This window comes from Lycorma delicatula, chromosome 1 (assembly GCF_047948215.1).
Source record: "Lycorma delicatula isolate Av1 chromosome 1, ASM4794821v1, whole genome shotgun sequence".
Taxonomy (NCBI): Eukaryota; Metazoa; Arthropoda; class Insecta; order Hemiptera; family Fulgoridae; genus Lycorma; species Lycorma delicatula.
Window position 1 is genome coordinate 379,908,574 of NC_134455.1, and position 26,120 is coordinate 379,934,693.

The window sequence follows — 26,120 nt, forward strand, 5'->3', positions numbered from 1 at the left end:
TTCATTTTACTAAACATTGTGTTCATGTATCATAAATGAAACTGGAAGATGATTTGAACAGTCCTATGGCTGCTTTTATTTGGAACTTTTTCATTATACATAAGAACACTAGTAATGTATTTCATACTATTCCATCAGCGAAATTTAAAAACTGGGATTGTGAAGGTAAAATGTATGGATACTTCAGAAGCTGTGATATCACACATCTACAACACAAATCCTTAAAAGATTAGTTGTTAAAAATAACAAATTTACAATGAGATGTACTACTTCAGAGTAAAAGTTGATTAAACTGGTCAGTTGATTTTGTGGTTAGGGTAATAATATTTTCTACATCACAAGGTCAGTTTTTATTCATTTCAAGGCCTGGAATTTTTCATCCATCTCAACCTTAAAGTGAAACAATGAACTCAAAATAAAAAAAATCTTGGGGTGGATTTTTTAACTTACAGCAATATTTTTTCTCTGTTATACATTGTATAACAGTTATACATTGTTTCTCTTATTGCTATGTACTATAAGAGTAGGGAAAGTGGGATAAAAACTTTATAAATCTATTAATAAATCTAGAAATTATGTTATTGTAAAATAAAAAATAATAAGTAAAACTGTTGGTATTAAAAACACATTTAATAAATGTAAATAATCTGTATATGATATTAATAACACAGTTCTAATTGTGTCACCATTTTATAGCTAAAAAAAATAATAAATTTTAATTGATCTCATTTTTTAAGATCGATTCGTAATCAATGTTTGTTGATATTTACTATTATCTGAAATAATATTACAAAAATCTTAATTTTTTTTTAATTTCGATATCTTTTCTTTTTTTTTGCTGTCAATGTACATTTTACATTATTTTTCTTAAGTTTTGTTATTATAACTGCATCCATCTAGTTTTGTTAATTCTCAGATACATTGATGATAATTATTTTACAATTAAAATGTCTACTACATAGTTTTAGTCTTCTCTTTTACTTTTATTGATTTTTGAGCATTTCCTGTTTATAAATTTTATTTCAGTAAAAATTTAGCATAATGCATTCTTTGAACTGTGTTTATTTTTTTAACATTTCATTATTATTAAGTTAGAGCAATGTCAACAATTTTCTTTATAAAATTAAAGAAAATTTGTTAAATAATGGTGATGTATACTGCAGGTATTCATAAATAGGAAAAATAGAAATTGGACAACAATAATCATCTTTAATGTTATTAATAAACTTTTTTTTGCTCAAATTAACTGTGCAGAAACGAGCAAGTTTTATACAGGCTTTTATACAGAAGCTTGAGACAAATTTCAGATTTGACATTGCAACTTAGAAATTCTTAAAGTTGTTGAATTAAAAAATATTAAAAATGTAGGATTCGAATCGGTCTCTTCAAAAAATATCAGCGGTCAAAACTGAGAATGACTTATATGTTACTTGAGCATGCAAAACAAGGCGCTGGTAATTCATAGCATACAACTATTTAAAAAACAAGCTAAGGGGAATAATCAAAATCAATTGGGTAGGTGACATAAGGAAGGATCATTTCAACAATTGACTGATTTCATAAATATTATATATTTTTGATATCTGCTAATGATGATTGTTTAATCAAATTGCACATTTAGTTTTACGTTTTTATTTTATTTAAAACAGTTTTTTATTATTTTCATGTTATTGTTTTTAATTATTAAAACTTATATCCAACTAATTTTTGAATTACATGGATATTGTTCCTTCTTCAACTCTACTGAAAAAAGTAGATAATTATCTCCTAAAGGTCTCTGGGAACACCAGTTCCATGTAATTTGAAAGAACTGTTTACAAAGTTTTGAAATATCAGATTTTATCATGATGTTCAACTCAAAATTTGTATCTATGAAACTGTCATACTGCATCCTCTTTTCTAGTAGCGATAAGAAAATCTTATATATGTTTTGTATTATTTCATGTTTATTTTGTGTTTTCAGTCTAGCCCAGTTACTTTCAAAATTTAGAATTGACTACAGTGATTTAATAGTGATACCAGATATAAATAAAAAAGCACAGAATAATACTAAACTTGAATTTGAAAGTCTCATTGAAAAATTTCGACAGAAAGATGGTGGTAATCATCAACTGAATGGTAAATATATTTGTTAATAAATCTAAAATAAAGAAAAAATCTGATGTGGACATCACATGACTTCCTTGTATGCCTATTAAATTACATATACACATTTTTTTAAAGTGAAAAGTACATAAAAATTTATTTCATTAATAACTTGATATTTTTTTTTTATTGCATTATTGAAGTATTATTTATCGTAAAACTTATTTTACAATCAGAAGTTAATAATTATTAATAAATCAATTTATTTAAATTAAAAAAAAAAGTTAAAAAAAAGAGATAAAGTCTGATTCGAAACAATGTGCTTCCCTTGTAAGATCTATACTTTTAATTAATTAAAATACTTTTAATTTTAATTAAAATTTTATTTGGCTATAACTCTGGAATTAATGAAAATAAGTACCACTTATGATATATTGTTGAAAAGCTCTCAATGAGGACTTATTACTGCAGTTAAGAAAAAATAAAAAATCCAAATTATTTGGATTTTGGACTTTTTTGGACACTTTTGGTCCAGTCGATTGCAATCAAAAGGGGAGGTGCACAACTAGATGTTACAACAGTCCTAAATCCAAACTTTCAACATCCTACGGCTAATCGTTTTTGAGTTATGCAAGATACATATGTACGTACAGATGTCACGCTGAAACTAGTCAAAATGGATTCAGAGGTGGTCAAAATGGATATTTTCGCTGAAATCTGAAATTTTTTGCGATCACAATACTTCCTTTACTTCGTACAAGGAAGTAAAAATAGAATTTGAATTTGAAAAGGAAAAAAGTGTCAATTGTTCTCATGCTACTTTATATGCCTTACACCATAACAAATAATGGGACAGATTGGGTCAAGAAACAAATTAATATTTCCCTTTTTATGGTAAACAATGTAGTATGAAACAATGTATCTCATTTCATTTGGTATGAAAAAACATTAGCTATTCAAACTGCATTTTGGTGGTTCTTGGATTCTTTATTAAAAAGTATTACTGTAGTAAGTTGAAGTAATTACAATAGGCAATGTTGGGGAAAGTTTACTATAAAGGTGTACCAGTTTATTAAAAAAAAATTATTTATATCAAGTCAATGAGACAAGTATAGAGTTTCATAAAGAATTTGTTAGAGAATTGGCTATAAGTTAATGTACAATTAAACAAATTACTGTAGTTATTTATTTTTCAACACCTGGAAAAGAAATTGAAAAAACAACCAACTGTAGATAGTCGGCAATCTTGATTTCAAGTAAGTAATAACAAATTACTAAGAGTTAGAATTATAGCACTTAAAATCAATTATAATTAGAATAAAAGAAATTAAATTTGCTGTTAAAAACGGCGATTAAAATCTGAATTGCGTGATAATTAGAATTTCAATACAAATATTTTAACTTTAAAAATTTTCACAAGCTGGCTTTCAAGTTAATGGATTCTTAATCGACTTAAAAAATTGAACCACAGTAGATTTTTTATGTCTCATTAAATTTACAGCTAAATTAAAAAATTTTCAGTCATCCTGTCTTTGAAAAAGAATTTCTTAATGCCACTTTCTAATAGAAAATATAGGATTGTATAAATATCAGTAGAAAAATTAACTCAACAAACACTACTTGTGAAGTAATTCTCACTATTTTGCTTTCATTAATTTGATTTTAATCTAATAATAATCTGAAAATTTTGATAATCCTGACTAATTAATATTTTTTAAAAATATAATATTAATAAATATAATAAATAATAAATATAATAAAAATATAATAAATATAATATTTTTATAAAATTTTCAGTTTTCATAGCTAATATTATATTAATTTTTGTTTTCAGCCAAAAATGAAGACAACAAATACATAACTGATTCTGAACTTTTGTTATTGAAAGAAAAAACTAATAGACATTTGAGATTAAGAGAGCTGCTTTTACAGCATTCAACTGAATCTACATTCATTGTCATGTCAGTTATTACATATTTTATGATTAAATATAAATATCTCTGCAAATTAATATTGCATGGCTGCTGTTACATTGTTTTTAGTTTCATGTATTTGCCTAATAAATCAGAAAAAAATACAAGTTCAAAAAGTATCTGACCACAGGCAACGAAAAAAAAATACCTAGTGGTTTCCAACCCTAGTTTCTTTGAAGTAGTTTCCTAATGACTTCATTCACTTAACCCAGAAGTCTTCCACTGCTAGAAGTATTTTTCATAGTGCTCTTTTTGGAATGGTTTTCAGCACAGCTGAAAACCATTTTCAGCACATTTTCATTATTATATTCTCCTGGCTGTCAAAATGACGAAATCATTTCAGCAGCATTATTTCAGTTTGAGAAATAACCAGAAATCACTAGCTAAGTCTGGTGAGCAAGGAGCTTGGCAATCCTGAGGAATTCTGTGCTTGTCCAAGAAATTCTGGATCAGACATGAGGAACATGAGGAATAGGCGGGTGAATTATCATATTTTAACTGCTATTTGTATGATTCCTACAAATCTGGTCTGTTGCCAAATTGTATAACAAATGGAAAAATCCTCCAAATAGTTATGTTTGTTGACAGATAGGCCTTCAAGTGTGTATTCATAATTTACAGATGTATGTGGTTAAAGATAGCATCCTTTTCACTTAGTTTCTCACTTGTATTGCCTTCTTTGATCTTGGAGATTATTGTTCATCCCATTCTGATGAGCTTTGGTTTTGGGGTTGTACCCATATACCTGTGATTTATCATCAGTTATCAGGAACTTAGGGAAGTTAGGATCGCTGCTCATGCTGTCCAGCATTTCTTGTGAAACATCAAAACTATTCTTTCTGTTCCAGTGAAAGCAGCTTTGACAGAAATTTTGCAGCCACTCTATGCTTGCCTAAATCATCTGTCAAAACCATATGTATAAAATTGTCGGTAATCCCAATATCATCTGCAATTTTTCAAAAGGCCATCAGTATTTTTATCAAATTGCACTTCTTAATGACATTTGGATTTCAGCCTGGTGATGTCTCATTGAGATACAGGTCATTCTCAAAACAACAATTGTTTTATTTTGGATGTCATCAAGCTTTATGCAGTCTTGATGCAGTAATGCTGTTCAACATGTTCTGTCATTATGTACAGAATAAAAATGTGACTAACTCCTGTTACACTAACACACACAACTGGTGATTGACAATAAATGATTCACTCTATGAGATAACGCAAAAATATTTTAAATATCTAATCTATAAAATAATTTGTCCTCACTGACTGACTCACTCACTCGTCAATGCACAACCCATACCGCTAGACTTAGAAACTTGAAATTTTGCATGTAGCTTCCTATAGAGGTGTAAGTATTCATTAAGAAATGATTTTTCAAAATTCATTTCCTATGGGGGATGGGGTGAAAAGGGTCCACATCTCCTGCATGCGAGATTATTCTCCCCCAGTTACTATTATAACAGAAATATAAAGAAATAAAATGAATAATCTTTTTTTCTTTAATGAATATGTGTAATATTGTTTGATTAAAATTTAAAATCACTTAATCAAATTTTACACAAAATAAAAATGGTTTTCAAAATCTTAGAGATTGCTGGGAATATGGTTCCTCAGGAAGTGGTCCATACCCGAGGTGATGAAGTTTTCCTGTTCCGACCCATATCTTTTTTAATATATGGAATAAATGCAAAGTTCAGTATGTTTGAGCTCCTGTTGTGAAGTACATCCATGATAATTGGAATGAAGAGTTTCAATTAATGTCACATGACAGTCTAAGTGACAATTAACATGGATCAAAAAGCTTATTTCTTCGATATGATTCAACCTACAACTTATGGTTGTCCGTGAGTTGACAGCTACTGGAAAAATCTTAGAATTCATTTCTGAAGTCTTTTTTATTTCAGAATTTCAGAATAGAGGGTGATCTTGTCAAATTATTAAGATTTACACAACCAACCTTGGAGGCATTTTGATGCTTATTTGACCACTAATCGGCCAAAACCAGTGCCATTTTCCATCCACATCAACATAAAACCCATCATCCCTAAACAAAAAGTGCTTTTCCGTTATGGTCCAGACCTTATTAGTACCTCAATGGAGGTCAATGCTGAGTCTGCTTTTACCAGTTTGTGTGAGGACTCCTCTCAAGTGTCAGAAGAGTCAACTTCTAAGAAAAAAATGCAAATGACGAGCAAGATAAACTGATTTGACAAGAAAGAAGCAACTCAAAGATGCAGCTAAAGCATATAAAAAATAATCCATTTATTAACCAACCTGCTGTAGCCAAGTATGCTCAAGCACATTTGGAGCTGCTGTGGCCAAATACACTCAAGAACATTCTGAAAAAATGCTCACTATTATACAGAGCGTTTCCTAATGTTCTTAGGAGTTACAAAAATTCAGTACAAAAAAAGTATTTCACTTACCTAAATGAAAGTTGTAAGAGGTGATGCAGGGACTCAATCTATAAATCTCAAAACCTGTAAATGTTCAATATGTGCTCCTCTGGTGACACGGCACACATCAACACGAAAGTCTAGCTCTTGTCAAACTCATTCTAATATGTCATTTTCAATTTAGTTGATTGCATTGAATATCCTTTAGCTCAGCGATATCGTGCGGCATCAGTGGGATAAACACCTTATCTTTCACATAACCCCACGGCGTGAGGTCTAGTAATCTTGGTGGCCACAACATAATGTATTGGTCTTCTTCAGACGCACATCCTATCCAGCGCCGAGGTAATGTTGTGTTAAGGTACTGTCGAACCTCGTTATAAAAACGGGCAGGACAACATCTTGCTGGAAAATGAAGTCGCTGAGTAGCTGAGGCATAAGCCATAATTGTAACATATCCAGGTATATCATGCCGGTTACTATCGTTTCCATAAAAAAGAACGGCCCATACACTGCCTCACGAGAGATCGCACAAAAAATGTTTACTTTCGGAGAATCCCGAATGTGTTCCACATAAGCGTGTGGATTTTCAGTTCCCCAAACGTTATGACGGTTTACTTTGCCGCTAATATGGAAAGTAGCTTCATCGCTGAAAATTATCTTGTTTAGAAAACCTTCATCTAACAACATATTTTCTTGTAATTGTAAACAAAAATCGAGCCTACGTGTTTTATCTCCATCAGAAAGACTGGATTAATTGAAGACGGTACGGTTTGCATAATAAACGTTTACGGAGAACTCTCCACACTGTTGTTTTCGGAATTCTTAATTCTCTGCCTGCAGCCGCAGTCGATTTTGACGGGCAGGGAATGAAACTTGCACGCACACGTTCGACATTGACTTCTGAGGTTGATGGACGACCAGTTGATTTTCGCTTGCACAAGCAACCAGTTTCACTGAATTATTTATACCATGCACGAATTGAATTATCACTTGGTGGCTCCTTATGAAATTTCAACCGAAACGCACGTTGAACAGAAATTACTGACGTTGACAAGTGAAATTCTAACACACAAAATGACTTCTCGCTTCCTGTGGCAGCCTTTTTCTCTACTGTCGACGCCTAGCGAGCAAATGGTTTACTAACTGCCTAGTATATGCGGATAAAACTATTTGAAGTACTCTTTTGTACAGTACTTGTTTTATTGTTTGAGTGATATAGTTTTTTGTTAATGAATTTTCAAAAGTGCGAAGAAAATTATGAAACGCTCTGTATAAAAAGGTAAACTTTTGCTATTTCCTCAAAAATTCAGAATAATTTTTCAAAATACAAAAATGGGCTGTCAGATCATGTTTGGCACTAATAAGTATGAACCATATAGATAGATATTTTGAAAATTAGTATGTTAACTTGACCTTGTGTTTTTATTTATGAATAATCATAAATAATAATTATAATAATTTTATTAAGAATAATCATTTATTCTCAAAAAGTAACAATGACTAACATAAAAATACACTGCAGGAGCTACTGTGTTATTTATTTACCTGCAGTCATCATATTTTAGGAAGTTAATGCAGCTTTATAATATAGATTATGGAATCTAATGAATTTTTGACCTCCAATGAGCCATTTCACAAACTTGCTTAGATAACTACTAATGTAATATCTGGCTGTTCTCTAATGTTTTGTTTTCTCATTTTGCTGATCTACTTCTATTTTTTGCTTGCATGTGTCAGTTTTGGAATTAACAAAATTATACCTATAGATAGTCTTAAAGTCGTGAACCCTTTTGTATTCCTGGTTGCATGCCTGGTACACAGTGTTTAAAAATTGTTGTGCACTGGAATTATGGAAATGTACAAAACTTACTAATTTTACTTCATTATTTTATAGAAACGAATATTATAATAAATAGAATAGTTTATAAAATGATTGAAAATGACGTCCTCCAATATCAGTACAACACTGCACACGTTTCAATTTGTTTTCAAATGCTTTAACCAACTGATGTACTGGAATGTATTGTACATATGTTGTTATTAAGGTTTTTAGTTCATCACTCGTGATTGGTCTATTGTGATACACTGCTTTTTTCACAGCCTCCTTTACTAAGTAATCTGGGGGAGTCAGATCAAGTGATTGTGCAAGCCACAAATCCCTTGAAATGATTCATTCACCAAAAACATTTCATATAAAAGTCATTGACCTGTTAGCTGTGTGAACTGTAATGCCATCTTGTTGGAACCACAGTGATTGATTTCCACTACTGTTGACTGACTAATGAAGTTTGTTAAAACAGCATAATAATGATCACTATTAATAGAATTAAAAAAAAAAATTGGATCCACAATGCGCGTTCTGCTCACACCGACCCAGACTTCAATTTTCACTTCATGTATTTCACAGGGGTTAGTTGTTGACTAGTCATGTATTTTGTGAATACATAACAGATGAAACCCCAGATGAAACCATGCATGAAAATAGAAATACATTTTTGTATTTTGAAAACTCACTCTGAATTTTTGAGGAAATAGCAAAAGGTTACCTTTTTAAATAATAATGAGCATTTTTACTGTACGTTAATCACAGATGAAACCCCAGATACATTCCCAGATGAAACCATGCTTCATCTGTAAGGGTATATTACCCTTACAGATATAAATTTTTTTTAATTGAGGGTAATTTTTTTTATGTTTTTAATTTTTTACATTTTTAGTTTTTTACATTTTTTTTACTGTTGAGGGTAACTACAGAATTTTGCTCAATAAAACGTTTAAAGCATTAACAATAATTTTATCTTTTGGAATGATCTGTAGATTTCAGATAATGAAACACACATTACTTTGTAGGGGAAAGTTTCAATTCTTTTCTTACAGCTTTATTGCGGCGGCAAGTCCGACATCTTGCTGATTTGCTAACTTATACATTGATTTTGATGCACTTTCGGCCATAGCATCTGAAATATAAAGCAGCTTCTGTTCAATTAGTTTATTTGGTCTTCCACTTCAATCATTGTCTTCAATAGAGCCTAGTGCCCAAAGTTTTTCGGTAAGAATTCGAACTGCAATGCGGTCAAGAACTAGAGTATTTGGAAACTTTCCAGAAAACTTGTACTTTAGTAAATTATTATACTTGTCACCTTCAAGAAAGACATGTTTAATGAGAAAAATGCATTCCTCTACCGAAAGAACCATTACTTGCAATTATTGATTCTAAAAATGAAACTACACGATACAAAATGAAGCACGTTCAGTCACAACTCAACAACTGATGTCTTGCTTTATTACTGATCCGCCTGGTTGGTCTAGTGGTGAACTTGTTATTGGAAATTATCTGATTTTGAAGTCAAGAGTTCTAAGGTTCAAATCCTAGTAAAGGCAATTACTCTTATACGGATTTGAATACTGGTGTTCTTTGGTAGTTGGGTTTCGATTAACCGCACATCTCAGGAATGGTTGATCTGAGACTGTACAAGACTACACTTCATTTATATTCATACATATCATCCTCAATCATACTCTAAAGTTATACATTATGCTGGTTCTGGAGGCTAAACAGAAAAAGAAAGAAAGTTTATTACTGGGCAACACCCAACGCCAATGAACCCACAGGACAACCAACCTAATGGTGAAAAAATAGAAAGCACAAAGTAATTCTAAAACGTATTGCATAATGACTTTCCGAACGTTCGGTATTTGTGCCTCAAATCAGAACAAATAATTAAATGTTTCTTGATAAATCTTGGATTATTTTAAAAGCAATCTGGCACTTGCATGAGAAACTATTTATCACTGACTAGGTTAACATCTCCAAATAGCCTTTGTTGTAGATACGAGTGTATTGACCAGTGCTGTTCTTTTACTTTAAAAATAATTTTCATTTTTATCTACAATTTTATTAAGACTGCCTATTTTTTGTTGGACCTGTTGCTCAATTAAATGGACATACTTCCCTTAAATAGTATTTAAGTCCATGTTTGTTTGTACATTCAATTTACACTAATCCTATTTCAAATAAATGAAGGATATGGAGTATATATGGAAACACTGACAAATTGAAACTGCTGATAGTGAAACTATCTGACTTACTGATCTACTTCACTTGAGAAAGTATTCATAAGATATTTTTACAAGTATTGAGGTTATAGAGTTTAAAACCATAAAATAACTACCAATGATAAACTTAAAATAGAATTTTTATTAATAAATAAAATTAAATTCTGTATTTACATTAGCAAAGGTTTTCCATATTTTTAGAAAAGATATTTGAAGTGAGCGTTTTATTAAGTAATACACTTTTGTGATTGAGTGATCATATTGAGTCACCTGTTGCAAAATGTTGTCAGCGGTATTAATTTCTTACGGAATGTTTGTCTTCAGTTCATTGTTAGGGGGGGGGGATACCATAAACTACGTCCTTCATACAGCCCCAAAGCAAAAAATCCCAACAAGACAAATCTGGAGGAATCAGGGGAAGGGCTACCTTGTTTTACAGTTTTTTCTTCTGTAAAAGGAGTATGAATTACACATTCATACTGTTTGATGTGTAAAAAATTACTCATCTTGTTGGAAAAAGCTAAATTTTTTTTCATGAGCTGTTAACGAAGTGTAGAATTATTATTCAAGAATTCTTTCAGAATTCTCTGAAGTCCTGCCTTGTCTGACATGAAATACAGCATCAAGTCTATCTGCCCATCAACAATGTATTAGAGAAGCCAGTTAGAATAATAAATATGTTTTGGTTTGTCTGATCCTTTAAGTTGTTAACACAATTTTTTTTAAAATGAATCTTATGGCAAGATGTGTATTTTGCATCACTTTAATGTGATAACTTATGTATAAATTTTTTTACAATGGGAAAAATTCTTTTAATATTGGCTATGGAGTTGTAATAGAAGATTGCCTATTTCATTTTACTTTGAAACTGTCCCCGTTTTAAACCATTTTTTAATTAAATTATGAATGCTACTCTTTGATGGGATAATAAACACTGCAAAGAACTAACTATACTGTAGTGAAGAATGCAGAGTTTACAACGGACTAAATAGACAAGATTGGTCGTATGTAAAACCAATAATGAAGCTAAAAGTGGCAGCAGCGACAGTAAAATCATTAAAGGTGACACCCAAACTAATAACTGCAGTTCAAGGTGGCTCAGTTTGGTATTAAGTTGTTTATCTAGTAGAATCTAAAAGTAATTTTTTAACCTGCATACTAAGCTTTGTTAAGTGTTGATTGCAATGCCAGAGAACTCCTTTATTTACACATAAAATAACGTAGTGACTATTATTGTAAAAAAGTTCAATAGATAGTAAATGTTTTACAAAAACTCTAGTGCATTTTTTCACTATTTGATAGATTTCAAATTCTCATTTGCAATAAGCAAACTGTTACCAGCACAGAACTAATAAATAATTACTTAATAAACTTGAGCATGAAGAAAACTTGTTACTTTTATTGTGTGTCAATAGGATAAAGTAATTTAAAGACAGTAAACAAAAAATCACACTGTTCAGTAAAAATTAAATTTTATTAAATAATACTTATTATCAAATAATAAAGCTTGAAAGGATCTGAAGTGGGCTTGAAAAAGCTTAGAAAAAATTAAGTGATGTATGGCATCTGAATAATTACAAGGATCTTTTTATTCTGTAAATAATTGCTTCAGTTGGTAATAACATTTTTTTAAAATCAAAATAAGCCACATTCTTTGTTATTAACACATGATTAGCAGAAGTAAGGTTTGTATTGTAATTGTAATATATATTTTTCAGATGTTGTTTGCCCGTGGATAGTAGACAGTTTTTAAAATAATTTATTAATCAAATTTGTTAATAAGATTTTTAAAAAACTCATTTTACAAAAAACTTTCAATTGGTCTTACAACTGCAATAAATAACTTTTTCTCACTTGCTGTTCTCACCCTTTTGCCAAGCTGGGAGTTTTTTTAGTTAGGTAGTTTATAACTGGATTGAGCTCAGAAGGGTTGGATTAGAATTACATCTGTTATACCATTAATGTGTTTTTGTGTATTTGTTAACGATTGAGTGTATTAAGATATGACCTTTTTTGTATATATTTAGGATATCAAGCTTATTGTCAATGCTGGTAGATTAATAATTTCTGTCTACGAGATGGCTGGCAAATGTTGATTATGTAGCTGTGAAGGACTTTTTCTTAAAATAATTCAAAAAGATTGCTTGAAATTGTTTCCCCACTCGACCACTGTTGAACATAATGCTCTTAGAGCAATTCAGTTTATAATTTCTAACCCACCGGATTGGTCTAGTGGTGAACGCGTCTTCCCAAATCAGCTGATTTGGAAGTCGAGAGTTCTAGCGTTTAAGTCTAGTAAAGCCAGTTATTTTTACATGGATTTGAGTACTAGATTGTGGATACCGGTTTTCTTTGGTGGTTGGGTGTCAGTTAACCACACATCTCAGGAATGGTCAAACTGAGAATGTACAAGACTATACTTCATTTACACTCATACATATCATCCTCATTCATCCTCTGAAGTATTATCTGAACGGTAGTTACTGTAGGCTAAACAGAAAAAAGAAAACGTTTATAAGTTCTAGGGACAATGAATTTCTTTAATGATTTCATATTGTGTGTAATGGTTGGTTTTGTTTTATTTTTTATTCTGAAGACCACATTGTATCCAGATTTAAAAAAAAATCTTAGGATTATTTTCTCTGAATCTTTGTTAATGTATCTTCTAGTTAGCTTATCTTTATTTTTACTTTTATTTGCTTATTAATTCTCTAGGACCATCATTGAGTATTCTGATATAGCTGTTCGTAGAGTTGAGTTCTTTGTGGTCTTCAAGTGATATGGGTGTACTGAGTAGTCAGTAGTTGGTACTTCTAAAAGCAGACAGTTTGTGTGAAACTGGATGGTTTAAGGAGTTGTGAAAGAGTGTCAGTTGATGCTTAATATTAATTTTCTGTATATTCTAAAAGTATATTTTGTTGATTGCTATTTGGGATAGAAATATGATATAAATTTTTATTTTCAGGACATTACCAATGCCAAGGAAAGGAACTGTTTCAGCTCCTTTGTATATGGCATGGTTAGAAATGTTAACAAGAGATCTTCCACCATATTTAATACTGCGTGGTAATCAAACATCTGTCCTCACATATTATTCATGATTATATATTAAAAATTGGTCCAAAAAATTAAATTTATTTTGCATCAGCGAATATTATTTCACAATTAATTGTGCAATGAAGTAAAGGTTTAAGAAAATAAATCATCATTCTTTGCACAAATAATGACAAAAAATAAATGTTTGTAGAAGTTATTACACTATAATAAAAAGTAACAGTTCAAGATGAACTGATTACTCAGTTTCCATTTATTTATTTATTTCCATTCAATTTTCATTTATTTTTAATTTTTAGAATGAAAAATCTTGATTTATGGTACAGTATTATACATCTTTTGTATTAATTAAAAAATAAAATATATTTTGTATTAGATGGTATCATGTATAACAGAAATTATCAATAAATGTCAGGCACTGTTTTTGTAAATGCATTTACTGTACATATGTACTACTATTATGCAATAAATATAAGTTTTAATTGAAATATGAATTAAATTTTCCTTAAATTTACTGTAATTGTTGGAAATGCTGTAAAAGATATTGCTTATTTTAATAATTTGATACTATGGCATCTATTTTAATTTTTTATCATTCTTAGGTATTTCATGTTTAATATTTGTTTCTTTTGGAAATCTGTAAACATAGATTTTATTATATCATTATAAAGTATGTGAAATAATCTTTGTTTTATAGAGTACATATCTATAAACATCACCATTATTGGTTACTTGAAAAGTATGAATCTACAATTGCCTTGCCATTTGTTATAAAGTTCTGAAAGGGTCATGAAACGAAATCTTACAAAGGACTAAAATAATTTTTTAAAGAGAAATAAAAAAATATTAATGTTAGAATTTCTTACTTTAATTAAAAAGGTTTGTCTGTTTGTAAGAGAACTGGATTGAGAGGATGGTGTAACTGCAAACAAACCAAAAAATATTATTCAGCTCATAACAGTTAATGTGATTTTTCAATATTTTTTTATGACACCTATAAGAGTGATTATTACTTTGTTTTATAGTAAACACCTGATTTATGATCACTCACAATTACAACCGGCTTAAAATAATCCCATTAATTTAGTGAAAATTTACTGATATGTTGCACAAAGATGGGATATTTATTACTAATGATGGCTGTTATATTCCTTGGAATGTTTCTATAATACTAACTTATATTATTGCCTCTTTTGCTCCAAAATTCAATCATTTCTTTCTGCTGAATGCTTTTATCTTCCAGAATTAATGTAACCCTTTATTTTTATTCTACTTTATACTCCAAATGGTATTTTTTTAATATGAAACTAGTTTAACAGTGGGGATTTAAGAGTTCAAAAATCTCTTTCGTCTATTGCCTAACCTGTTCAGTGAGCCCCTTTTTACAATAATAATCTTAATATTCGCATTGAAGATATCTTTTAACAGGTTTTGATGTTGTGTAATTATACTGTTATTTTACATTTTATGTTTCTTTACTTTCTTCAATAACTCACAAACATTATTAGGATAATTAATATACATTCATAAGTTTCTAGTAATTTAATAATAATAATAATAATAATAAAAACAGTGGAAAGAAAAATTAACAATCCTTTAAAAAAGTACTAAGAAAAGTCTGAAATTTTATAACTAAGAAATCAAATGAGCAAGTATATAAGATAATCACAAAATGTAAATTAAACTTTATGTAATAACCCATGGGTTGGTCTAGTGGTGAACACATCATCCCAGAGATCAGCTGATTTGGAAGTCAAGAGTTCCAGCGTTCAAGTTCTAGTACAGACAGTTACTTTTGTACAGATTTGAATATTAGATCGTGGATATCGGTGTTCTTTGGTGGTTGGGTTTCAATTAACCACACATCTCAGGAATGGTTGAACTGAGACTGTACACTTCATTTACACTCGTACATATCATCCTCTTAAGTAATACCTGAATGGTAATTCCCAAAGGCTAAACAGAAAAAGAAAGTAAGTGTAGTTAATCTACCAATTCCTTCAGTTCATGTATTTCTTAAGCAGGATACTATTTCCTCAAAGGTTTATAATAAAATTTTCAGTCGTTAAAGAAGCAGCATGGGTGTGAAACTTCCTTTATAGAATAAGACAATATTTAGTTTGTTGTATGACATTCAATGTCAATGAAACAAGCTTTAACTAAATGAAAACCATTATATAGCCGAATAAGATAAAAGTATGTTTTATTTTAAGGCCATAATACCACCTAAAAATACATTGATATACCAGCAGTTAATTTTGTGACAATATGGCTGTTTGATACTAACATCTTTATTTACGACTCACAGTTTTCAATGTTTCTCCAGGAACTGATTATATCACTATATCAGTGATCTACTGTGTCATTATTTTTGAAAATAATATCATTACAATGTTGCATTATAAGCAAAAACTTTTCATTAAACATTTTTAATAAAAGAACTGCATACGATAAAAAATGTCGCATAAGTTAATAATTGCTGAAAAATCTTTATTGGAATTGTTTTTCTTTTCATAAATTGAGGGTGGAATTTATTTTATGCATTGGTAACAGAATATGTTGATTATAAATACATAAATATATACAATTTAACTGTGAAAAACATGGCATGAACATTAACATGATGAAATTTGGGAAATAATGGTCAGCCAGTTATTTTCAGTCCAGCACTTGCTATTGTAAAAATCTACATTCACATTCATTATACATAGTTAAAAATATTTTACTTTTTTTGACTAGAAAAACAATCTTTTATAGCAACAACCTGTTTTAGCAATCCAGTTTTATCATTAGTTATTCAGTTTTTTGCCAAATTAGATAGACATTCACAAATATTTCTTGTCCATAGATGTTTTTAAATAGTAGTTTTAATGTGGATTTCACTGCATTATCTTTTTCTCTTTGATTTCTCTTATAACTTAAGTTTTTATTTTATTTTTTAGCATATTCTATTCGTAAATTTTTTTAATTTTATATATAAGAGGAATTAGAAACTGTCAAGTTGTATTATACTGGCTCGTTTTGGGTAATTTATCCATTAGCTAGTTTAAAGTTAATTTTTTCTTTGATGCTTAAATTATAATTTTTTTATAAGTTTGCTTCCATTGCCGTAGTTTATATCTAAATACAAAAAAGTGAAAAAAATAAAAGGAAAAGTTTTATTTTTTAGTTCAAAATAAGTGAAAAGGAATTATTGTTTAATTAAATTAATTGTAAAAGTTGCAAGTATGAATCAAATAAAAATGAAAGTTCACAATATAATAAACATACTTGCACGTTATTTTTTCAGGGAATCTGAAACACAACGTTGCATCCAATACCTACAGCACCACCCTACACATTATATCTTCTCCATGTCATTAAACTGTACATTTCATTCAAAACTTAAGGAAAGAAAGAATGATTATTATATATGTAATCCTCCACCATCCACTCTAATCCTTCATTCATATTGCAACATATTCAGTGTTCCTTTCTTATAACATTATTAATGGTACAAAATTGTTCAAGTAACTGACTGAATTCTTAGAATTTAATCAATTTTTTTTTTGTCTTCAGTCATTTGACTGGTTTGATGCAGCTCTCCAAGATTCCCTATCTAGTGCTAGTCGTTTCATTTCAGTATACCCTCTACATCCTAAATCCCTAACAATTTGTTTTACATATTCCAAACGTGGGCTACCTACACAATTTTTTCCTTCTACCTGTCCTTCCAATATTAAAGCGACTATTCCAGGATGCCTTAGTATGTGGCCTATAAGTCTGTCTCTTCTTTTAACTATATTTTCCCAAATGCTTCTTCCTTCATCTATTTGACGCAATACCTCTTCATTTGTCACTTTATCCACCCATCTGATTTGTAACATTCTCCTATAGCACCGCATTTCAAAAGCTTCTAATCTTTTCTTCTCAGATACTCTGATCGTCCAAGTTTCACTTCCATATAAAGCGACACTCCAAACATATACTTTCAAAAATCTTTTCCTGACATTTAAATTAATTTTTGATGTAAACAAATTATATTTCTTACTGAAGGCTCATTTCGCTTGTGCTATTCGGCATTTTATATCACTCCTGCTTCGTCCATCTTTAGTAATTCTGCTTCCCAAATAACAAAATTCTTCTACCTCCATAATCTTTTCTCCTCCTATTTTCACATTCAGTGGTTTAATCAATAAATAATTACAATTCTGTCATCAGAAAGACGAACTCCAATAAATATATCAGTAACTGAAGATATGATTATTTCAAATAAAATATTTTCTTTCTTCTAGTATACAAATTATAAAGATTTGTCAAAAATATCAAACATTTACCATTTGATAATAATGTTAGTGGTCATATTGAATTGATATCTACTGTTTTTAGAACAGATAACAGAAATTTAATTTTTTAAAAAGAATAAGCTGTTATGATAATATATTTATTTATTTAATATACATTTCTTTAATTTTCATTATTATTAATAAAAATAAATTATGTTAAACTAAAATAAAATATGTATGAATTCTAACATCTATTATAAAAGAGTTGTCTGTTCAGGGGACTGGAAGAATAGAAGAATGTTGATGGAAATCTAAGTGTACAGGTAGTTTTTAAAAATTCTTTACCTCATACTTAAAAAGGGAAAGTAAGTAATGATCTCCCTCACCACTAAATAAAAATAGAGGGAACTGAATATTTCTTTTCATGTAAATAACATCTGTGAGTATTATAAACTGAAAACAGAGTTATTGAAATGTATTAAGATTCAGTAGAAAAAATATTGAACAAACAAAAAGCAATAGAAAAATAAATCTAAAGAATAGTTTATTAGTACAAAAAAAAAACTTTATTTAAAAACATTTCTACAGTTTAGATTTATCACAGAACTACTTTTAATACTTTCTACATTTTTTCAGGTTAGGTATGTTTAATTGTTATCCATGTAAGAGAAAAGGTTGATCTTTTTTGAACTGGTTTGTCTGCAGTTGCACTCAGTATTTTTTTCTGGCTAATATTTGCTTGTATTTTTAGAAATTTCATGCCTGTAGCACTGTATTTTTTCATCCAGCAATAAATAAATATGTATATAGATACTACATATAAGTTATTTTACATCAATGTGCGAATTGTCAAATGTGAAAATTATTCTAAAAATATTAATGAAAAAATCAATAAACTTTTATGATAATATTTTTATTTAATTTCCATTTCTTCATTTCCAATAAAAATAAATTGTTGAACTATAAAACCACCAATTAAAAGAACTGTAGGAACAGGTAGGTGGAAGATTAATAATAATAATAAAAACAAAATAAAAAAAAAAAACCACTGATGGAAATTTTGGAATGAATACTTTATAAGTTCATAAAAATATCTACAATAAAAAATACATGAATTTTAGCAAGACCAACATATTGGGCAAAGCAAAGTGACATATTGGTCCAACATATTGGACAAAGTGTTAATGAAAATCGGTACAGCAAGTTGTCTTATAACATTAAGTTTCTACTAACTGTTACAATGAGTTAGATACAAATTTCACACAGTAAGTTTAACCTGTTTTTCTTTTGCTTTTAAAATTTAATTTTTATCTTCTAATAAATAAATATATAATTTTTAATTACATCTCAATATTAATTTTCAAATTATGAACCAAGTTGTATACAGTGCCACTGACATATGTTGATCACAGCTTTGATTCATGGAAACTAATGAGTCAGTTTTGTTTAAACACAGTTGTTAACACAAATAAACATAAATTACTATAAAAATATTTGTTTGAAATGTTTTAGTCGTACACTGAAAATTTATTTACTAATAGTAATGTAGCATAATGACAATACTGATGATTTTCTTTGATCATAAAAAGTGATCATTTTTAACATATAAGATTAAATTTTAAAAAGATGTGTAAATGGAATGAATTTTTCTTAAAATAATTTGAAAAATAAAAAAAGTTTAATCACAGTAATAATATATCTACAGTAAGTTATGTAGTATTACCTAAGCTATATATTTACATAATTATTAATATGTAATTTCATTATATATGTCATTGACAATATCATTTTTCTACTAAAAAACATAAATCCAATAAATGATAGATATTAAACTCATGATTTATTAAGTGTTAGTTTCTGAATATATTTATTTGTGGCATTATTTTTATATGAAATTGTAACTGTATTTATTATGTAAAACATTTCAATAGTGGATATGGCCACCTAGAACATAAATAATTGAAATTAATTTTTTAAGATCCATTCTGCAAACAAATATTACTTGAACACATTAATTTTATAAAGATTGCAGTGGTCGTATTTTAGTATTAGTGTGTGTGTGTGTGTGTGTGTGTGTGTGTGTGTGTGTGTGTGTGTGTGCTTGTGTGTGTGAGAGGGGGTGCACGTGCATGTGCAGATTAAAAATCTAGATGTCCATTTCAATTTTTTAACAGAATATGCAGTCAGTTTTCAGCTTTGTATGTGTTGGATTATATATAAATTTTTCTGATTCATTGTTTTTTCTACCCTAAAAAGAAAAATGCCATGTAGTGACACATTAACTAAACACTTATTGTGTGCTACTTATTATATTCTTTTTTTTTGACTAATATTTTTAATAACAGATTTATTCAGTTTAGCTGTAAAAATTGTAATGAAATATAATAAATTAATTAATTAATTACAGTTGTTAGTAAGTTATAAAAAAAGTTAACAAATACCTTAAATATTAAGCGTTTAAGTCTAAAAGCCAAAAGTTGGCAGATAAAATATATTGTGTGCCTTATATATATCCAAGAGTACATTGAACTTATGTAAATAATGATCTTAACAAATATCATGGTACATCAGAGAGGGATCCACATAGTGGCTACACTGCTACTGTGGTTGATCATACATTGTCTACATGATAGTAGGTAAAGCATGTTAGGCTTGAACGATGGGGCTAGGTTTACGTATTGTTTTTATTGCACGATATTCTTAATAAGGTTAAGCAGTAAAAGGTACAACAGTTATATTTTACTTGCCAAATTTAACATTTTCTGCAGATTTTTGAATTCATGAGTTTAATGACTACATTATATTTTTTTTACAAATGTAAACAGTAAAAGTAACATGAATTTGTGTAGTTCATTATTTTTAATTTTATAACATTCATATTAATAAAATGGGATACATTTAAAAAATTTTTCACAATAATTTTGTCTCTGACAGATTAAAATTATTTAAAAAGGTATTTATTTCACTTTTATGTTTCAGTCTTCTGTTCTTACTGTTTTTAATAAAACTTAAATAAATAGCTTTATTAGAAGAATTTTCTACAAAAAAAAAAAATTATGAATATAAAAAAAAACAACTAATCCTACCTAATTTTATTGTTCATACAAACCAATATTTTTAAGTGAAAAAATCAGTGTTGCTTAAAAGACTAATGTTTTTAAATGAAGAATCTGAATTGCTTAAAAATACTTATTTTTTTAAATGTTACTAAAAAAAATCAAGTTCAATGACCATGTGAACCCACATCATTTAGGCCTGCAAGCCAAGAATAGCAGAGAGCTACTTAACTTCCTTCAAAGAAAAGAGTTTGCAGTTCTTTTTTGGGAGGAGGTTCTGATAGGTGTACAACTTTTTAAACATTTTTTTCTTATTTATTACAAACTCTCATTGTTCATATCTTTTTTGTATTTAAATTAATGAATTAAATAAATGGAAAGATTATCACCATGAATTTACTAACTTTTATAATGATACCTTCTAAATGCTATAAGAAGCCTAACAGCTCTTAGTAGATGTACTTGACAAAAAATTATGTATATTGGCTAGTTAATTCCTATTATTTTCAAAGTTTTATCCCTACAACCAAAAATTTAATAAATGAATAAAATACAAAAGAAAATTTGGCATAATAAAAAAATAAATAAATTAGATGGCTAGTCATTAAAGTTTTGTATGTTTGAATCTAAAGAACAACCTGTTTATTAACATTTTAATATTGTTTCTGTTGATTATTTTAACTTATTTAATTAATGTGTACAATTGTGATTTATTATGTATGAATCTCAAATTACTGGAAACTCTTATTAAAATGATTGCTGTTTATAAGTAGTCAAATTGTATGAATTTGTAGTAATAAATAGTAATTTAAAAAAATTAAAATTTTGAATTTCTTCTCTATCCAATAATCTATGTAATATAATTTATTTATTGATGAATAAATAATGTTCTCTGAAGTGTTTACATAATTATCACAATTATGTCGTTTTAGTAAATTAAATTACTTTTAAATAGACTATATTAACACATAATATTTTGATTATGTAAGGAGAAGATTAAGCTATAATTATGCATCTCACTTTAAAAAGCTGCTTGTAGACTAATTTCATGGACTCTCTGCTATGAATCGATTTAAAAAAAATTTTTTTTACTAGTCAAATTCTGTGTCCTTAAAATAATGCAGAAGCTGGACTATCAAACCAAAAACTGGAGAGAATGAATGATACAGATACCTAGAGAGAAGTACAAAATATTATATTTTTTATTTTGGTAATGACTTACATTCTAGGACTTGTATTTTAGAAAATAAAACTTCCACACTGAAAAATGATTAGGAAACCTAAAAAAAATAATTATAATTTTTGATTACGACACCTGGCTTTACTTAAGCCATTTAAAGGCATTTTAATAAGCTATTGAGAATATAACACACGTGAAGTACAGCTCTCTCGTTTGATCCATAGAACATCTCACCAAATCATACTGAGGAGATATAAATGTTGTAATTTTCAGACTTAATTTTATCTGTAATATGCGCATCAACTAATCAAATAAAAAAAATATGAAGTGTAGAGTGGACGGTAAGAAATGACAAATCAAAATCATCCTAAAGGAACTGTTGCATGAGATATTCCTACAATTAAAAAATGAAACCTCATTTAGAGAGGAAAACATTTTTAAATCAGTTCATTGTCAAAATAAGAAAAAGGTTTTAAATCAAATTTAGGGCATTGGGGGGTTATATGTTTATTTAACTCCCATTACTGGCCTTCCGAATCAAATCAAACTATAGATTTCTTACCCAAATATTTCATAATTTCATTTTGCTGTTAAAAAAAGAATTACATATAAACCTCCCAAAAAAAATGTAAAGCTGTACCGTAAAAAAACATAAAATAGGTAATAAATTTAATTCTATTTGACTAAGCTTTGTAGTCAAAGCTGAAAACAGACTTTCTCTTTCAGCCTTTGGCTAAAATGCTTTTAGGCAATCCTAGGAGCGACCAAATCGACCAGTCAAAGTTGAAAACTCATCAGACAATCAGCTTTGTCTTTAAATACTTATCTGACAATGTGTTTTTTGTCTTAATTTCACATGTTTTATTGTTGAATCAATAATGTTTTTTTTATTTCATAGATCTCCTGGTATAAAATGAAAAGAATAAATGTAAAAGATCGATAGTATCGCATTTATTCGACGAGAATTTTGTTTCTGTGTTAGTACAATCGACTTGCATTTCTAAGTAATAACAAACTAATTTTGGATATCAACTGAAAGGCAAATTGTCAATAGTTAGGACGCTGAACTCTACTTATTGTTACAAGTAGTCGCTTTATGGCATTTTGAGTTGCATAAAACGTTTAATCTTTTGCATTTGCTCATTTTAGAATTGTATCTTTTATTGCAATTATGTTTTATGAATCCCTGACCTCTGAACATTGAATCCTTGGTACTTGTTTCTCTTAATGGTAATTCAATATCAGACACATCAATAATATTAATGATGGTCTCTTTGCATTCCTGGAATCGGTTCCTTGCGAAAAGTGTGTTGATAGTTGCTCGTTTGGTACCCGGTTTATAAAATCCTTCTTCTGTTTTCTCTAAAACTACACTGAGGACGTTTCGAGCATTTCCTTTACCCCTGTCGACACTCGGGATAGGAATAGTGACAGTTTTTCCAACCTCAACCGTAGGAAATTTATTTTGAGATGTTTGCTTCATCACAGCAGCCTGAGCTTCAAGTCCATCGATAGCTCTTTCCTTGTTTATATTTATTTGTACTATTTTTGCACATCGAATGCAAATAACTTCACTTCCGTATCCCTCATCTGAAGTGAGTGTGCTATCGGAACAGATGATAAGAACATTTTGCCTACATTTTTTACAAGTGGGTGCTCCAGAGCTCTCCTTTTGACAAATTTTAGTTTGTTGTATTTGTTACAGAAAGGCCGATTTTTACATTTATTCTTTTTATTTTATACCAGGAGATCTATGAAATAAAAAAAAAAACATTATTGATTCAACAATAAAACATATAAAATTAAGACAAAAAACACATTGTCAGTTAAGTATTTAATGACAAAGCCGATTGTCTGATGAGTTTTCAACTTTGACTGGTCGATTTGGTCGCTCCTATGATTACCTAAAAGCATTTTAGCCAAAGGCCGAAAGAGAAAGTCTGTTTTCAGCTTTGACTACGAAGCTTAGTCAATCTGCAAGTTTGACTAGTCAAACCTAGGAATGACTGTAAATCGGCCTTTGATTGTAACATATATATAAAATGCCATTAATTAATGTGTAATTGTATTTAACATGATTAATGTATGTGTTTTATATGTTAAGAAAAAAATGCAGGCAAGGGCGTTTCTAAACTTCACCAGCATTATTTTTGGAGCTTAAATTTAATGCTCTTCCTACCAAGTGATGCTGTTAAAAATTATAACACTAATGACCTAATTTATTGAAATGAATTATTCTTATTTTGAGATTGTAAAGTTATAATATTCATACATGTGTTATATGTCAATTGCTCCGGCAATATATATATATATAATATTAATATTAATAATATAATAAAATAATATAATATAATTATATTATATAATTGTATTGTATGATCATATGATTAGTATCATATGATTATATGATTATAATATATAATCATATGATAATATAATCATATTATATTATATAATATAATATAATATATTATATAATATAATACAACCATATGATTATATTATATAATCATTTTTTTTGAAAAAAATTTGTTTTTAAACTAAAAAATTATCTTCTACCTTTGTGATAGAAGTGTACTAAATATCATTTCTGAACACTATATCTGAATACATTGACAGCACGAGTTGTCCCTTTCAACACTCAGAGTTTCCATGATTGGGATAGTCTACCATCTTGTCTAGGACTAAAATTTATACTGATAAATGCTTTTGACATTTTAATTTATAATTAAAACCTGCCTTTACAAAAAAATAAAAATAAATAAATAAAATAAAAAATTTAAAATAGATTAGAACTAAAAACTTAGAATAGTTAATAGAGCTCTTATATAAATCAGTTGGGATTTACTGCCTCATACTCCAATAAAACTGAAGAGGAAGGTGCAGAATCAGTATCACGGTAATAAGAAATATCGTCGCGTGTTTCGCGGCTCGATCAGGTTATTGAGAGGTTGACAATTTAGAATGTTTTATAATTACAGTTTATTGGTTTAAAATGTTCATAATACAATCAGACAAATTAATACTAACAATGCTGATAGGTACAATAATAAGTGAGAGTAATAAAACAATTAATGAACACAAATATTAATATAGTAATTGCAACCACAATAATAATCTGGGTAATAGCAGTAAATGATAATATTACATGTCTATAACAACAAATTGAATAATTAATACATAACATAATATATGACAGAATCAAAACAGTAAACATGTCACAAGAACAGAGCATAATACGTAACATAAACGAAGAAAAACAATCGTAATATTACACATCAAATAGTGATAAATGTGAGTAGTAAATAATAAATACAGATTACACATAAGACAGAATTCAAAATAAATAATCGTTTGGAATTTATTCCAGATAGATAAATAGAAAACTAGAATTCAAACTCATTAACAAAAGAAACCGCTAGTCTTAAACCACTGGTCTTGTATTAACAAACAATCGTATAGTGTTCACTTGCAAATACCTTTGCTATCTACTCTAACAGTTTATGAATGAAGATTATTGCTTTATTTCTTTCTTTCACTTATACACTTATAATTTTACTGTAACTCACCGATAGTATTTTTTGTTTACTGGAATTACTCGTGACGTCATCTTACTCGTATGGAACTGTATTCAAGACTCTCCTCGCTGGACTAACATCCCCCACTCTCATCTTGCAGACTCACACTCGTGACTATTCACGCTGGTCTGTCGTTTTAACGTTTCGCTGGACTGGTTCGTAAAACGCCGAACCCACACAACTCGCAGCCTCTTCTCCTTGAACTCCTCGCGGTCTCTCCTTGCTGAACTCGTCGCAGGAGTGCCATTCGGGACCGACGTCGTAACGTCTCGCAGACTGGTTCTAATAGAACTTTTTTTTTTAGCTGGTCTTACTGAGCTATTTATACTGCTAGCTTCTTTGCCTGTCGGACTGGACCCAAGTCGAAGTGTGAGAACAGTTGACCGAGGTCTTTGTTTCCATGAATTTCGAACCTGGTCTCTTTTCACCGTACAGCAGTTGTTCATTGTGTGACAGTCGGAGTATAACAAA

The 26,120-nt window shown here is 29.2% G+C and overlaps 1 protein-coding gene across 1 annotated transcript in view; it reads left to right on the plus strand.

Annotated features, from left to right (window-relative positions):
* The window catches only part of LOC142317310 (bumetanide-sensitive sodium-(potassium)-chloride cotransporter-like), a 170,926-nt gene extending 149,224 nt beyond the window's left edge, over window positions 1-21,702 (plus strand). Inside the window, exons 18-20 of the mRNA XM_075353748.1 lie at window positions 1,964-2,118; window positions 3,920-4,046; window positions 13,482-21,702. Of these exons, the coding sequence (XP_075209863.1) occupies window positions 1,964-2,118; window positions 3,920-4,046; window positions 13,482-13,617 (418 nt within the window). The 3' untranslated portion in view covers window positions 13,618-21,702. The remainder of the gene's footprint in view (window positions 1-1,963; window positions 2,119-3,919; window positions 4,047-13,481) is intronic.
* The last annotated feature ends 4,418 nt before the right edge of the window (window positions 21,703-26,120 follow it).